The 15759-nt window shown below is 31.7% G+C and overlaps 1 protein-coding gene across 1 annotated transcript; it reads left to right on the forward strand.

Moving 5' to 3' along the window:
• The first annotated feature begins 892 nt into the window (after nucleotides 1-892).
• LOC143057479 (signal recognition particle receptor subunit beta-like) lies at nucleotides 893-15172 on the forward strand. Its single transcript, XM_076230787.1, has 7 exons — nucleotides 893-1058; nucleotides 10340-10431; nucleotides 10860-10934; nucleotides 11912-11994; nucleotides 12600-12659; nucleotides 13763-13894; nucleotides 14535-15172. The coding sequence occupies exons 1-7, from the start codon at nucleotides 935-937 to the stop codon at nucleotides 14746-14748; spliced, it is 780 nt and encodes a 259-aa protein (XP_076086902.1). The 5' UTR covers nucleotides 893-934; the 3' UTR covers nucleotides 14749-15172.
• The last annotated feature ends 587 nt before the right edge of the window (nucleotides 15173-15759 follow it).

A 15759-nucleotide genomic window follows, 5' to 3' on the forward strand; every position in this document is an offset into this window, starting at 1 on the left:
CCAAATGTAGAGTAAAGAAACATGCACATAACAATACGCACAGTAACTAAACATCGTTTTAACTGAAGAAGTCCGAGTCTGATGTCAGAAAAGGTAACAAAAGAAACTTTGCAAAGTGACAATGATACATATATTAACAAAGGACTACCAGCAGTCACTGACATGCCAGCTCCAGCTACACCTCAATTAAACAGATAGAAAAATTAGGTCTTTATCCTGTAAAAATCAAGCACATTCCCTCTCGTTAGGGGTTTGGTATCATACCATCATAAAATATATGAGAAGAACAAAATCCGTATCATACCAACAGCTGATTTGTGATAAAATTTCAGTTTATTTCCTATGCAAATGCGAAACCCTATGACTGAATCAATATTTCATACCAAAAAATGTCATTCTAAATGACTTTCCAACAGTATTGTAAGTATATTCCTTGTCAGGGGCGGATCCAGCCATTTAAAAAAAGGGGGGGGTCCCAACCCAGGACAAAGGGGGGTTTTAACTATATGTTCCCATTCAAATGCATTGATTGGCCAAAAAAGGGGGGTTCTAACCCCCGGAACCCCCTGGATCCGCCAATGCTTATGAATAAGCTGGAGGGAACACGGTATAATATATACATATCTATTTCTAGAATAAATCTGTTTATAGGATTGGTTGAGAATATGAAGTGAAATATATTTGTCTGTTTATGGTGTTAAAAAGCGTAAGCTATAACAGAGAGCAAATGAAAATAAGTGAGTCTGATCAAGGATTTGTATAGCGTCGCTTTACAAATTCTTGGTCTGATCCGTAAAGCAACGTTCACATATTCGGACATGTTCGGTTGTTTCCGCCTTTTTACGACTTTTTTCGATGGAAAATCGGAATACGCTTACATTTCCGTCTTTGGTCTTAATATTATTCGCACCGGAAGTTGACGTTGACTGACAACATGGGAGCCAGCATTCAGGAACAAATTTTACAGTACGCAAATATATTGACTGACAATGTCCAGAAACAGGATCCAACTACCATAGGCATCTTAGTAGCAATCTTAGTTGTTTTGCTTACAATAGGTAACACATGGTATTTTATTTCACCCAAGTTATGTTGCAATCGCGTGAAGAAATGTGGCCATATGTTTTATCCAGATTTATATACATTGTAGTTTACAGTGGCGGATCCTGAAATTTTCATAAGTGGGGCTCACTGACTGCCTAAGAGGGTGCCCTCTCCAGTCACACTTTATTGATTCCCTATAATATGAGGCAGGCATTACCTGTAAATGGGTACAAAGTCTGTATGAATTATTTTTTTGTAACTTAAATATTTGTTAAAAAAAAGAAACGGAAATACCGTAACCTTTCCGATTTTGGTTCTATTGTTAGGGATTTTAGTTGTGACGTTACTTATGTTATGACGTCATATGCAATGTAAACAGGTAAACAAAGAAATTCTATCATCATGTAATGTTTTTTCATATCAAATTCAAGGAATTATTAAAAATGAAATTGGTTTTTGCGTTCATTCCTATTTTATACTAGACTGATAAATATATATTTTACTCAAAGTTTCATACAAACGGGACCGGATAAAAGAAGTACATTGTAGATTTTTGCGCAGATGTGGGAATTCAAAACATGACATCAAAAAAATTGAACGATTTTGAGTTCATTAGTACAATGAAAATTTCAGGAAAATTAAGAACTTAAAAATTTTAAATTGGACATTTACCCTTTTATGGTCCAATATCCAAAATGTGAATACATGGTAAGATTCAGCATATCATAGAACCCCAAGAATTAAATTTTTGATGAAATCAAATAATGTTCAATTTTAGTCCCTTTAGACCTCAGTGTGGACCAATTTGATAATAGATTCAGCATATTGAAGAACCCCCACATATTCAATTTTTGTCGAAATCAATCAAAGTTTAATTTTTGACCCTTTGGACCTTAATGTAGACCAATTTGAAAACGGGACAATACTGTGCAATTGAATATTTCTTGCTATTGCACAAAACTGTGCAATCAGATATTTCTTGCTATTGCACAATACTGTGCAATTGAAGATTTCTTGCTATTGCACAATACTGTGCAATTGAAGATTTCTTGCTATGGTGCAATACTGTGCAATTAAAGATTTCTTGCTATTGAGGAATACTGTGCAATTGAAAATTTCTTGCTATAGCACAATACTTAATATAATAATTTTGGACCCTGATTTGGACCAGCTTGAAAACTGGGCCCATAATTAAAAATCTAAGTACATGTTTAGATTCAGCATATCAAAGAACCCAAAGAATTCAATTTTTGTTAAAATCAAGCTAAGTTTAATTTTGGACCCTTTGGATCTTATTAATGTAGACCAATTTGAAAACAGGACCAAAAATTAAGAATCTGAATACACGGTTAGATTTGGCATATCAAAGAACCCCAATAATTCTGTTTTTGATGAAATCAAACAAAGTTTAATTTTGGCCCCTTTTGGCCCCTAATTTGTTTTGACCAAAACTCCCCAAATCAATCCAAACCTTCCTTTTGTGGTCATAAACCTTGTGTTAAAATTTCATAGATTTCTGTTTACTTTTACTAAAGTTAGAGTGCGAAAACCAAATGTCTTCGGACGACTCATTCACTTGCAAGTGAATAACTAATTATCAATGTTTCTTAGCGTAATTTGACAAAATTGAACCTTTTTGGCTGCAAAAATTGAATTGTTATTTCACTATTTGACTTTCATTATTGATTGAACAAAAAAAATCAAACTTCAGATTTTTTATATATCTTGTAGCTAGTGCCCCTTTAAAATATTTTATATGAATTTTAAACTGTTTCACAGGCTTTAAAACACTAGAATCCTGCTGAGAAATTAAAAAACAAACAAACACATGATTTCCTTTCGTGAAGGCATTCTTTACCTCCAACATAGGAGATTGAGGATATTAGAGTTACATGTATCTTTTCATTTTTTTAACTCTGACGTTTTAGTCTATGGGAGAATGTATACAAATGGAATAATTGGATGATAGTGTAAAGGAAATGAATATTCAAACATAAGTAGGTACGTCATATCCTAGAAAAATATCTAACGAAACGAACTATAATATTGACAAGCTATGCATTGATAATAAACAATAAATTTTTGAAAAATAAGTGTGACCTGAACCTGGGTCGCAATTCCGAACGTTTTTGAAATCCCTAAATTCCATCGTGAAAACCTTGCATGCCATATAGAATTGATTTTGTATGCTTTAATTGAAACTGTATGTTGAATGAACTTTATATATTTAAAAAGAAGATGTGGTATGATTGCCAATGAGACAACTATCCACAAGTGACCAAAATGACACAGACATTAACAACTATAGGTCACCGTAATGTCTTCAACAATGAGCAAAGCCCATACCGTATAGTATGAGAAAACTAATAAAGGCCTAATTTAGTTTATTTCACATGTATACATAAAAAGAATAATATCAAAATATTCATCCTCATATTACTGTCATCGATTTTCCTACTGTTATTGAGGACTTCATACTCATCATTTTTATGCCCCACCTACGATAGTAGAGGGGCATTATGTTTTCTGGTCTGTGCCTCCGTTCCTCTGTGCGTCCGTCTGTGCTTCCGTCTGTGCTTCCGTCTGTGTGCCGTCCGTCCGTTCAGGTTAAAGTTTTTGGTCAAGGTAGTTTTTGATGAAGCTGAAGTCCAATCAACTTGAAACTTAGTACACTTGTTGCTTATGATATGATCTTTCTAATTTTAAAGCCAAATTACACTTTTGACCCCAATTTCACGGTCCACTGCATAGAAAATGAAAGTGGGAGTTTCAGGTTAAAGTTTTTGGTCGAGGTAGTTTTTGATGAAGCTGAAGTCCAATCAACTTGAAACTTAGTACACTTGTTGCTTATGATATGATCTTTCTAATTTTAAAGCCAAATTACACTTTTGACCCCAATTTCACGGTCCACTGAACATAGAAAATGAAAGTGGGAGTTTCAGGTTAAAGTTTTTGGTCGAGGTAGTTTTTGATGAAGCTGAAGTCCAATCAACTTGAAACTTAGTACACTTGTTGCTTATGATATGATCTTTCTAATTTTAAAGCCAAATTACACTTTTGACCCCAATTTCACGGTCCACTGAACATAATAAATGAAAGTGGGAGTTTCAGGTTAAAGTTTTTGGTCAAGGTAGTTTTTGATGAAGTTGAAGTCCAATCAACTTGAAACTTAGTACACATGTTCCATATGATATGATCTTTATAATTTTGATGCCAAATTAGATTTTTTACCCAATTTCACGGTCCATTGAACATGAAAATTGATAGTGCGAGTGGGGCATCCGTGTACTTTGGACACATTCTTGTTTTATCTGTATAAGTTATTTTTATTGATTTTCAATAATTGGAGTCCTGACTGAGCAAGGTTGCCCCTGGGTCAATTTCTTTTTTCATCACCTCTTTCACCACTCTACACTTTTTTTGCTGACTAAGTAACATTATCAGATTTTTGTTTTGGACTTTTGTTTTCCTTCTTGCTGACAAATAAATCCAGTTTAAAGCATTGTTGTTTTTGTTGATCCTTTCAACTTAAGTCGAAAAAGCGAGACATAGCGATCCTACATTCAGTCGGCGTCGTTGTCGGCCACAAATATTCACTCTGTGGATAAAGTTTTTAGAATTTTAATAACTTTCTTATACAGTTATACTATTTTGGATTTGTACCAAACTTGTACAGAAGCTTGTTCATGATCAAACCTAGTATCTAGAAGGAAATTTTGTTAAAATTTTGTCCTTGTGTATCTGTTTTTTACTTGTAAATGGACTTACATGTAGTTTTCAGTTAAAGTTTTTTAAAACATTTATTAGATTCATAAACTATTCTGAATTTTTACCCAAATTGGACAGAAGCTTCTTACAATCAATACTTTTATTGATTTTTTTTCCTCATTTTTGTTGAGCCTGCGATTAACAGCAAAAGTAGACTAGACACTGGGTTTTGTTGAACCCTTACAAACTTTCTTAATTACTATTCTACATTTGTGTACATATCTATTTTATAACCTACATGGTAATCAATGAACTCTAATTTTGAACAAAAAATTCTCATAATTTTTTAATGATACTGTATAATTTGACTTCTGGGAACACAGGATTCAACTTCAGTTTATCATCAATCCGATATGTCCTGTCTACATGGTCTAGTTGAAGGACAAGGAATAAAATAAGAGATTATCCTTATAGATACTTTAACGCCTTAAGTAAAAATTGAGTCGTAAAATAAGTAAATAAAACTATGTGAAGTACTTTCTTCAAACAATTACATTTTGTAGTTGTTATAACAGTACTTAGCTTGGATGACGTGTACAGCCATTTTACCACATGTTTTCATTAAGCCATACTAATAATACCTTCATTATTTAAGTCCATTGTTGCCAAATGCTACATAATGCATTCAGCTGTTATTTCTGTTAAAAGGTGAAATGACGAGTATTGTCTCATTAAGGAAAAAGTCTGAGAAACCTGAAGCAAATTTAACAAGATAGCAGAATTCAAACAATTGTATTTCTTAATTTCTAATCGCCACAATTATTATTGTTTTGCAAAATGTGAAAATGGCCACCATTGTAAACCCTGTCCTAAATTCTTTACTGGTTATATATTGCATGGGTTAGGGCTGCCAACTCAGAAAATGACTCCTCATTCAGATTGCAAAAGGAATTATTATGGATCATAACATTAACCACTGACAAATATGGCCTTGTTTATAACTCTTTACTACAGTTTCACAAGTGTACCTGCAGCCGTAAGTTTTAAGACATTGCTCAATTTGCTGGATATACATGTATGTACATATAAATTTTAATGCATTTTGAAGTGACCATTTCCTCTTTATAAAATGAAGGAAAAAAAACAAAAAATTAACCCCTTTAACTTTAGTTAAATGATATATTCATTATTTTCTGGTAGATTTTTATAAAGAAATATGGTTAAGGAGTTGATCTAGACCATTTATATCACTTCTGGTAGATTTTTATAAAGAAATATGGTTAAGGAGTTGATCGAGACCATTTATATCACTACCACAAATCACTAATTTTGTCTATATCTGTAAGATTTGAAAACAAGTTTCTTGTGACAAAAAGTCAGTATACTCAAAGATGTATTTTATGATGAAAAAATATTAATTTGATAAAAAATGTCAATTAAAGTTGTTTCAGATAAGTAAATGAGGAAACTTGTTGGGGGTGTGTACTGCATATGTCAAGGAGGAAGGAAGTACTTGCAACCTTCATAATTGATTATTAGTCTTGTTTGCCAATTCATGTAATTGACTTGATAATCAGAGATAAAAATTTTTAGTTGTCTCCCTTAGCAGGGACACATTTTCATTGAGAAAAGAGAGCTACATGTAGTAGAAAGAGCAAATTATTGTGTGCATAATGAGTGTAACACTTAAAGTTTTTCAAATCACTGTATTAAATATAATTAAATTGATTTTTAATAAACTAAAATATTTTGATATCAGAATTTTTTTTTTCAAATTGATTAAAATTGTCACTTTCAACTGATCATACTTTACGCTGACTAAAACCAATTTTGTTTGGAATAGTACAGATCTAGGATGAACAAACTTAAGGAAAGCATTTTTTTTTTAAATGTGTATAATAACAGAATCAAAAAGGCAATTAGTACAGTACGCCCAGAGAGTTTGTAATCGCGAACTTTTATCACCGATTTCCGAGTGTAGCGGTGTGACACCGCGAATTACGGATTCTACTCCCAATTTCCTCCAAAGATTCTATCCCAACACCGCGTGGCTGTTAATTGGTTTATTGCCCATCGGATGAACTGAAAATTAATGACGCGTGACAACATAATCGGATTAGCCAGATTTATTACCTTTGTACATTTAATCGATCTTGATTGCACCTGTGTGCTTTAAAATACGTTATTTAAATGTCCATTCATTGTCAGATAAAAGTGTGACATTTTTATTTAAAATAAGATAATTATTCTTGTATGTATATGCCCATGTCATTGTCATATGAAATAAAACGTAAAAACGTATAAAAATACGAATAAAACACTTATTTAGTATTTTCATTATAGTCCGATCAGGTCATAATTTTTGTTTTTTCAACAAAGTTTCAACAAAGATGATTTTACCACAATTAGAACCTTTTATGACCTACTCAGTGAGCAATATCCGGTTCATTAATAGTTCAATATTATATAATTAATATCAACTGGCTTAACACAAAATGATGTTTTTATGGTAATTTGTCCAATCTAAATCAAACCCTAGAGTTAATTTATCGGACCAACAAGTGAACTCTGTTACTTTCAATTTATTTTGAAATGTAAAATATTATGTTTCACTACCTCGGTAGATTACCGACTTGAAATATTTGAATTTAAAAAAAGAAACTGTAAAGTGACAAATAGTTTTGTATGCAATGTGGCAGCCCTATATTCATAAATACTGAGATAATTCCCCGCCCAGACACAACACAATAATCACAACCTTTTTTAATTATATGAAGAAATAAAATCATGTGTTTTTTATCTGTTATGATCTGTTATTGATCTTTTATTATTTAAAATAAAATTGGATTGGCGCAATCCGTATTTTACTGCTCGTTAAAAGTCCTCGGCGAAATATAAAAAGAAGTATTTCAACAATTTATACTATAGAATATTAAAATGAAATTATATCGTACAAGAAAGAAATATGTAAAAAAAAATGTGGATCGGATTTTTACGATCGACACATTTTCACAGAGGATCTCTACCAACGCCCATCAGGAACTGAACGACATGCATCCTGTTTTCATCTACCATTAATGTATAGTGTTGACTATGGAAGTATAAATGATGTCCAGGTTTATGTCCTCTGTTGACTGAGAAACGTATAAATAAAAGGCTGATGTTCGTTTATTCAGAAAAGGAATAAAATTTAGAATCCGGTTAATCAATTGTAAAAGGACCTTCTAGAGCCTCAATCTTAACGCACACAAATGTCAATCTGATTACAAAGCAAGTTTAAACCTTCAATGAATTTTCCCACGGTTATCCAGAAAGGTCACCTGAGTTTACTGTTACATGATACTATTTCCCGCCAAATAAAAATCTCGTGGACAAAATTGATGTCACTATTTTTAGCATTCAATATTGTGAGCGAAGTCAAGTTCAAGTTCAACCACGCACTGTTGATAACTGAGATGCGTGTCGTCTTCCCACGGCAATTAATTGTTTTAAAAATATTTAAAGATCACTGTTTTAAATACAACACAAAAGTTTACATTCATTGTGCGTAAATGAATATTATGCAACGACGAGTTGATGCAGCTATAGAAGTATTCCTGTTGTAGCCGAAATGTATTATATCCTCATAGATGCCAACCATTACGATTTTGGCGTAGTTTTTCCGATTTTGCGATAAAAACTACGCTGTTACGGTCAAAGTCGAATAGTTACGGATTACCAATCATTGCCGTTCAATTTTGTAAAACGCGGATTTGTATCATTACTTTTCCGTCCTGGTCCAGTATTTAGAAAACGCCAATGTAATGCTTCCGATTCCTCGGGAGTTATTTTCTTTTCTTCGTATAAGCTTCCTATTATAAGGAACACCCCTTAATGGGTAATATTAAAATATCAACCTATTGTTGAGTAACTAACTGACTTCCGAAGAGGCAAACTTGCATTTTATGAAGGAGCTTTCCCCCTTTCTCTACTTCTCCTTGACAAAACGAAAATGTACGAGTCGAGAACATCTGAACAATTAATGAATGGAATACATACTACAGACAACATGTTAAACGACAAATTTTAGGGCACATCACTTTGCAACCACTCGTCAGTAATTTTTATTGGTAAATGCACGTTTATAAATGATTACTGAAAACTTTTCAAAAATACGGAAAATTTGATAGTTTGTTACTGATTGTGTCAAAAGAGGGTTGGCATCTATGTATCCTAAAGTAATGCTAATCGTGAAGAGAAAATGCCGTAGACTTATTAAGCATAACGAATGGTGAATAGTATTTTCTTTTTTACTTGCATATACAAGTTTTAAAACACGTAATTTTCTTTAAACTCGCTGCTCACATTTTATACCTTCAGCGTTAGTTTCCGTTTATTTTCACGCAAGTATGTCTCTTTTCGTAAGTTATATCAATTGCCGATAAATAAAAAACGAGGTCATAATCAAGTATAGATTTTTTTTATAAAACTTTAATGCAATTGAAAGCATTAACAACAACGTTTTGGATTTTAAAACTTTTATTTTGTAATCGTAAAATGGAAATGGCGTAGAATTATTAGCATAACAGATAGAGAATTATTAGCATAACAGATAGTGAATAATATTTTCTTTTTTACTTGTAGTATAAAAAACTTTGAGACGTGTAATTTTTCTTTAAACTGCCCTCATTTATTCAGCGTTAGTCTCCGTTTATTGTTGCACAATTATATCTCTTTTAGTAAATTAAATATTTATTAACTGATAAAAAAAACGGAAGTCAAAATCAAATAAAGTTGTTTAAAAACTTGATTAAAATGTACAGTGTAATTGAAAGAATTAACAACAATGTTTTGCTTTTTATTTTAATCTTTCATTTGTTTCAAGCAATCAGATATAACCTGATAATCAATAGACAGGAAATACAATTGTTTAATTACATTAGAAATCTCACATACCTTGACTGTCGCGTGCCGGCATAGATCAGACGGATTAGGGCAATTAATTACCTGGTGTCACACCGCGTCACACCAGACTGGGAGAGATGTCGCTAATACAATAAACAAAAGGTAGCGGAAGTCGGAGGAAATACTCCCAAATTTCTCCGAGAATTTTGGGAGGGATGTCGGAGTTTCCTGGTGTTACACCAGGAAAAATATCGGAGTATGGAGTTTGGGATTACAAACTCCTTGGGCGTACTGTAAATGAACTATTGAAAAAGTTTACTTTCTAAGTCAGGAATAGTATCTTTAGTATGTCAATTACTGGTTTGTAGTGCTCTACCCCTTCATACCAGTAGATATACTACATGTAACTATAAAAAATAAGTAGAGATCACTGTCTTCAAGGTTATATCAATTTTTTTTCCAAATACTGAATGAGAAAATTATTTTTTTTAAAACAAATTGCAACACTCCTCCAATATAAACATTCAATGTACATGTATGCCTATTACAATGTACAGCATGGGCTTTTCATGATTTTTGTTTATTTTCTGCACCTTGAAATCCAGGTACAAAAAATGTATGGTTGGTATGAATTTAAAAATTGGAACAAAATCCTGAAATATTGTTAAACCTTCATGTAAAATAATTTACTTTTTATTTTCAGTACTTCTTGTCTGTAGAGGAAAATCCAATAAGAGAAGTGGTGTGTTGGTGTTGGGAATATGTGAATCAGGGAAAACCCTGTTGTATACCAGGGTAGGTATAAAACATTTACACAACACACTCAACTTACAGACCTTATTGGATTCAAATCTAACCATGCATCACACACTCTTGTGTTAGATTAATTAGTCACATATAAGTTGGTTGGATGTAAAGAATTTTTGGTCACCATTCACTACAGCTATGTAGTTATAAATACAAACATTCCTCTTGGTTTTTTTGAAACTCATTACAGCTATGTAGTTTTAAAGTTTCAACAATTTTTTGAGCGTATTTATAGAATGCAACAAGAACTAATTTCTAAATGTCAAAGTATTCTACGTTATTATGTGAAATTAATTAGAAAGGTGACAAAGTGGTACATTTGTAAAGATGCTTTTATAATTGTACAAAAATGTACATATCGTGAACATTAATACATGTATGTCCATGTTTTACTGTGACTGTTTTTTGTTTTGTAGCTTGTTCATCAGAATTACACAGACACCTTTACCTCAATAGCCAGTAATTCTGGAAGTTACCAAGTTCAAGGAAAGGTACTGTAGATACAAAATAGTTCTGCTTTATATAATGACCCAATAAGGTAATTAAAGGGAGGTAAGCTACTGCAGATATGTGTCTTAGAGTTGCATGACCATATTGCAAGCATTTAAGAAATTCCTTTAGTGTTTGTAAAGGTCTAGTTGAAAGAAAAATTAATTGTGATTTGTAAGATTTCAATGTACATGTAACATTCAGCATAGTCAAATTTAAAGTTTGTTGTACAAAATGAGTGACTTACATGACTTAATAGCTGCTATACTTTTGTAAATATGAATTAGTTATGATTTAATATTAATACCATGAAAATGTCACAAGGGACATATATAAATTGTTTATCAAACCTGCCAGAAACATTTGTACAATGTATATGATAGTGCAAAAAAGGATTTCTTCAACTCTAAATATGTAAATGATAATTAATTGAAAACATGCATGTATGCCTTTATATTTACTATACCCAACTCCAAATGAGGGTTGTATATACTGGTTACCCTCTGTCATTCTTGTCAATCCGTAGTGTAACACATTTTTGTTGCATTTTAAACAACAACTACAAAGTTAAGCTTGTTGATATAAGGTACCAATGTGTCATATTAATATCTATACATTGTACTTTGAAAGGAACCATATTCAGATCCTAATTTTTGCAGTATAAATGTATTTTATTCACATGGATGAATGTTTAAGAGAAATAATTTAAAGACACTATAAATCAGGGCTTCTTGATATTTGGTCATTTATGGTTAAAAATTAGAAGTAGCTCACAGTTTATTATAAATGATGAAAAGTAGCACAGAATAATCTCACATATTAGTTTTGAGGAAAGAAAAGTTGAAATTTATAATAATTTAGTTCTATTAATTACTGCATTGAGGTTTTTTTTTTTTCTCGTACTGTCAGAATCAAAGCTATTGGTATAAATACATTTGTATATCAAATTTTACCAGACATTTCACTATTTTATTTGCAGAATAAAAGTTTAAGGATAATTGATGTACCAGGTCATGAAAGATTAAGACAGACCATGCTGAACCAGTACAAAAGCTTAGCAAGGTAAAGTATAAGTAAACTTTTACCAGATATCATGTGACTTTTATCAGAGTTTTGATTGATGAAATTGTGTATTAAATTTTACCTTTTACAAAGAGACTGTCTACTGTTAAAACCTGTTATATTTTAATAAGTCAAATATTTGTTTTGGAACTTGAAATATCCAACAAAAGAATTTAAATATGAAAATAAGAAGATGTGGTATGCTTTCCATTGAGATAGCTCTCCACCAGAGACCAAATGACATATCACTTAACAACCAAAAATAACCATATGACCTTCAACAATGAGGAAAACCTATACTTCATAATTGTCTATAAAAAGCACTGAAATGACAAATATAAAACAATTCAATGACTGATTTATGTAAAAAAACCAATAAATGAAAAACAAATGATATACAGCATCAAACGACAACGACTGAATTACAGGCTCCTGACTTGAGACAGACACATACAGAATGTGACAGGATTAAAAAAGTTAAGTGTGTGTCTTTGAACTGTTTGTTTATGTAGTTATGTAATTTATTAAGGTTAAAAACCCATGTTGAAAATTTTCAATTTATTCAAATGGTCAGCATATGTACAATTTTGCTTATTTGTTTCCAGGGGTATAATATTTATGATTGACAGTTCAACCTTACAGAAAGAAATTAAAGACGTTGCTGAGTAAGTTAATATTAAAAAATAAATGTTCTCATGAAATCTGTCAGTAAAGATGAAAATAGAGTATACACTAGTATGACAATTACTCTTAAAAATCAACAGCAAAATGAAAAGGAAGAGGTCATTTTGTAACAGTAACATGCAAAAATCATTGCAAATTTAACCTTAATGAATTTTTGTTACAGTAACCATATTGATAAAAAAAATATTTTCTATTTTCATATATTTAAGATCAGAACTAGAAAGGAGTATGTTCGGTAAGGTCCTAAAATGGCCCCCTTTTTGAGCGTAAATTTCAAATTCAGATTTATTGACCAATATCACAATAAATTATAGCTAATACAATGACTAGATAGGAAATAAGCCATTTTGTTGAACATCTTACGTTTCTGCGTTTCATTATGACGTCACAAGTTGTACTCATATTGATTTTTCACGAAAAAATCAATGAAAATGGTTAAATTTCCATAGATTATTGGACAGGAAACATAGAGCGCATACGTCGACAACAAAGATCTTTTAAAAGTGTTTGCGAAGACATTTCACATGTCTCATTTGAAAATTAAGTTTGTCGACGCCTGCGCTCTATGTTTCCTGGTCCTTGATTTGGTTGAAATCCAGCAAATTTTATCACATTTCACCAAAATCCCTTATCTTGACCTTTTTGGGATGTAAAAATCAACGTGTTAGAATTAAAATTTGACAAAAATAGTCCCGATTAACTTTCTCACATGTCTTTAAGGCAACTTAAAAAGATTATTGTCTTATAACTATGAACTTTATAATTGGGGCCAAATATGGCCCTTTCCGAACTTACTGCTTTGTTTTTCTTTTTGTCTTATTAGAAAAGTGAATAAAAATCATTTTGTTTGACAAGTTCTATTAGCATATCCTTGATCAAATAGATAACAAAATTTATTGAATGTATTATAAAATGAAGTTGTATTTGGTGAAAACTTTAAAACAACAAAGCTCTATTGAATTGAATTTTTGTTGAAATATAAAGTTGAGATTTTCTTTGATGGAACAGTTGGAAGTAATCAACTGATGTCATTTATTATTACCTCAGACATGTTGTAAAAAAATATTTTATATTTTATTTTTAGTTTTCTATACACAGCACTTAGTGACAGCGTTATATCATACAATATCCCACCTGTATTGATAGCATGTAATAAGCAGGACCTTTTAACGTCTAAAGGAGCTGAGGTCATTAGGTCACAATTAGAAAAGGAAATGTAAGTACCTGTGTTGCTTATGTGTTACATCTTTTAACACTGAATCACCATTAAATAGTTTATTTGATTGATTTAAATAGGTGGGGAATTTTAATAGTCAGATAAGCTACTGGTTGAGGATTTTTCCTGAATTGTATAGCCAACTCAGTACCTGGCATATTTGTGTTGACATGACAAGTCAATGAATTAGTTATTGTTAAAAATATGGTTTGATAATTTGAAAGATATTGCTACCCCCCAGGCATACATTACTTAGCCGTATTTGCCACCAGTTTTTGCTCTTCTCCTTAATATAAGATTTGGCCATGGTCTTCCAACTGATTAAAATCAAGCACCACTGATGAGTCTAATTAAGATCAAATGCTCATCTCAGGTACCAAATTATATTGGATTCCCAATTTGTATTACTCCATGAACATGTAACAATTATTCTCCTACTAATCCCTATTTTTGCATAATTTAGCTCCCATGTGTACAAGTGCTATTTAAAAAGAAAGATTACAAAATCACAACTACTTAGATAGTCAGATGTCAGAGCAATCTCACACTTGCCAAAACTACTTACAATATCACAAACGATATAGAAGAAGTTATAAATTTGGCGGTCAAACAAATGATTCCTATATTTTTGATATTTTAGGAACACATTGAGAGTAACAAGGTCAGCCTCATTGCAGCAGATTGAAAGTTCGGGAAACAACAATACATTTCTTGGTAAACGTAACAAGGATTTCAGTTTTGATGATTTGAAACCAATGAAAGTTGACTTTGTAGAATGTAGCTTGAAGGGTAAAAATGCTGAAAGTAAACCAGAAATGAAGGACCTTGAAGATTGGTTGATAAAAATAGCTTAAGATTTGATTGGTTATTAAAAAATTTATGAATGCAAGTTGTGTATGCCTGACAAATCAAAATGTGTGTTTAAAACCAAGTTTGTTTTATAGAAGAACTGTTAAGGATATACATGTTGTGTTTGTAGTTTAAATGGATAGTGTTTGTTAAAATGTACTTAAGTACCACTTGTTAATCAATGCTCATATATTAAGCATGTTTAGAGTACTCTTAAAATATAGAGATCAATCATTATCATTTATTTTATGACAACCAAAGGCATTAAGAGTAATTGATTGAATTTTGTAGAAGTTTTTAAGTCATTCAATTTGTACAAACTTTAGTTTTTTTTAAAGACAGTCAGAATTTGTAAGGGAAGATACTCAAATTGTCAATTGTGTATATTTTGTTTGGTGCTGGAAGGAGAAATAAATTCTGAAATTGGAATGTTTTAATTTATTAGACCTATACCCCAATTATTGACCCTAATGCATAGATCAAGGTGTGCTTTTATTATTGCAAATTCCTGACAAGCAAATTGACCAAGATTACTTAGTACAATTCTAGTACCTATTTTTGTAACACAATAAGCCTAGAAAGATCGCTTGAGCATTCTTGAGCTACATGTATATGGGTAACATTTGAACAACAGCGTCCATTTGAAAAAAAAGGTGGTAATTGTATATGATCAGTTGTACTTCAGTTAAGTTCAGTATATATGCAACCTCATTCAAATACATGCAGCAAAACAGATCCAGATTTGGTATTGGTCTTGTTTAAACTTTCAATTTAAGATGAGCCAAAGCTCACTCAGAACTTCAAATTCTATAGCTAGAGTGCACATGCTGTAATGTCTCACATGCTTTACTCATTCACAATTGAGTAATGTTGGAAGTCTTTACAGCTCTTCTATAAAAGCATGCAAAGCAATCTTTTGATCAACTTGCTTGCTATGTTTGTTTGGGTGTTTGTAAACAACAGGTAGGTAGTCTGTTACAGTCTGTTTACTATATACTGGAATTTGATTGGACAAT

Source organism: Mytilus galloprovincialis, chromosome 13 (assembly GCF_965363235.1).
Source record: "Mytilus galloprovincialis chromosome 13, xbMytGall1.hap1.1, whole genome shotgun sequence".
NCBI lineage: Eukaryota > Metazoa > Mollusca > Bivalvia > Mytilida > Mytilidae > Mytilus > Mytilus galloprovincialis.

Excerpts from the sequence above, each read along its gene's own strand:
- LOC143057479 (XM_076230787.1), top strand. The coding sequence starts at position 935 with ATGGGAGCCAGCATTCAGGAACAAATTTTACAGTACGCAAATATATTG. Across the intron at positions 1,059-10,339 it reads AGTTGTTTTGCTTACAATAG|TACTTCTTGTCTGTAGAGGA; the intron begins GTAACACATGGT and ends TTTTATTTTCAG. Across the intron at positions 10,935-11,911 it reads GTTACCAAGTTCAAGGAAAG|AATAAAAGTTTAAGGATAAT; the intron begins GTACTGTAGATA and ends TTTTATTTGCAG.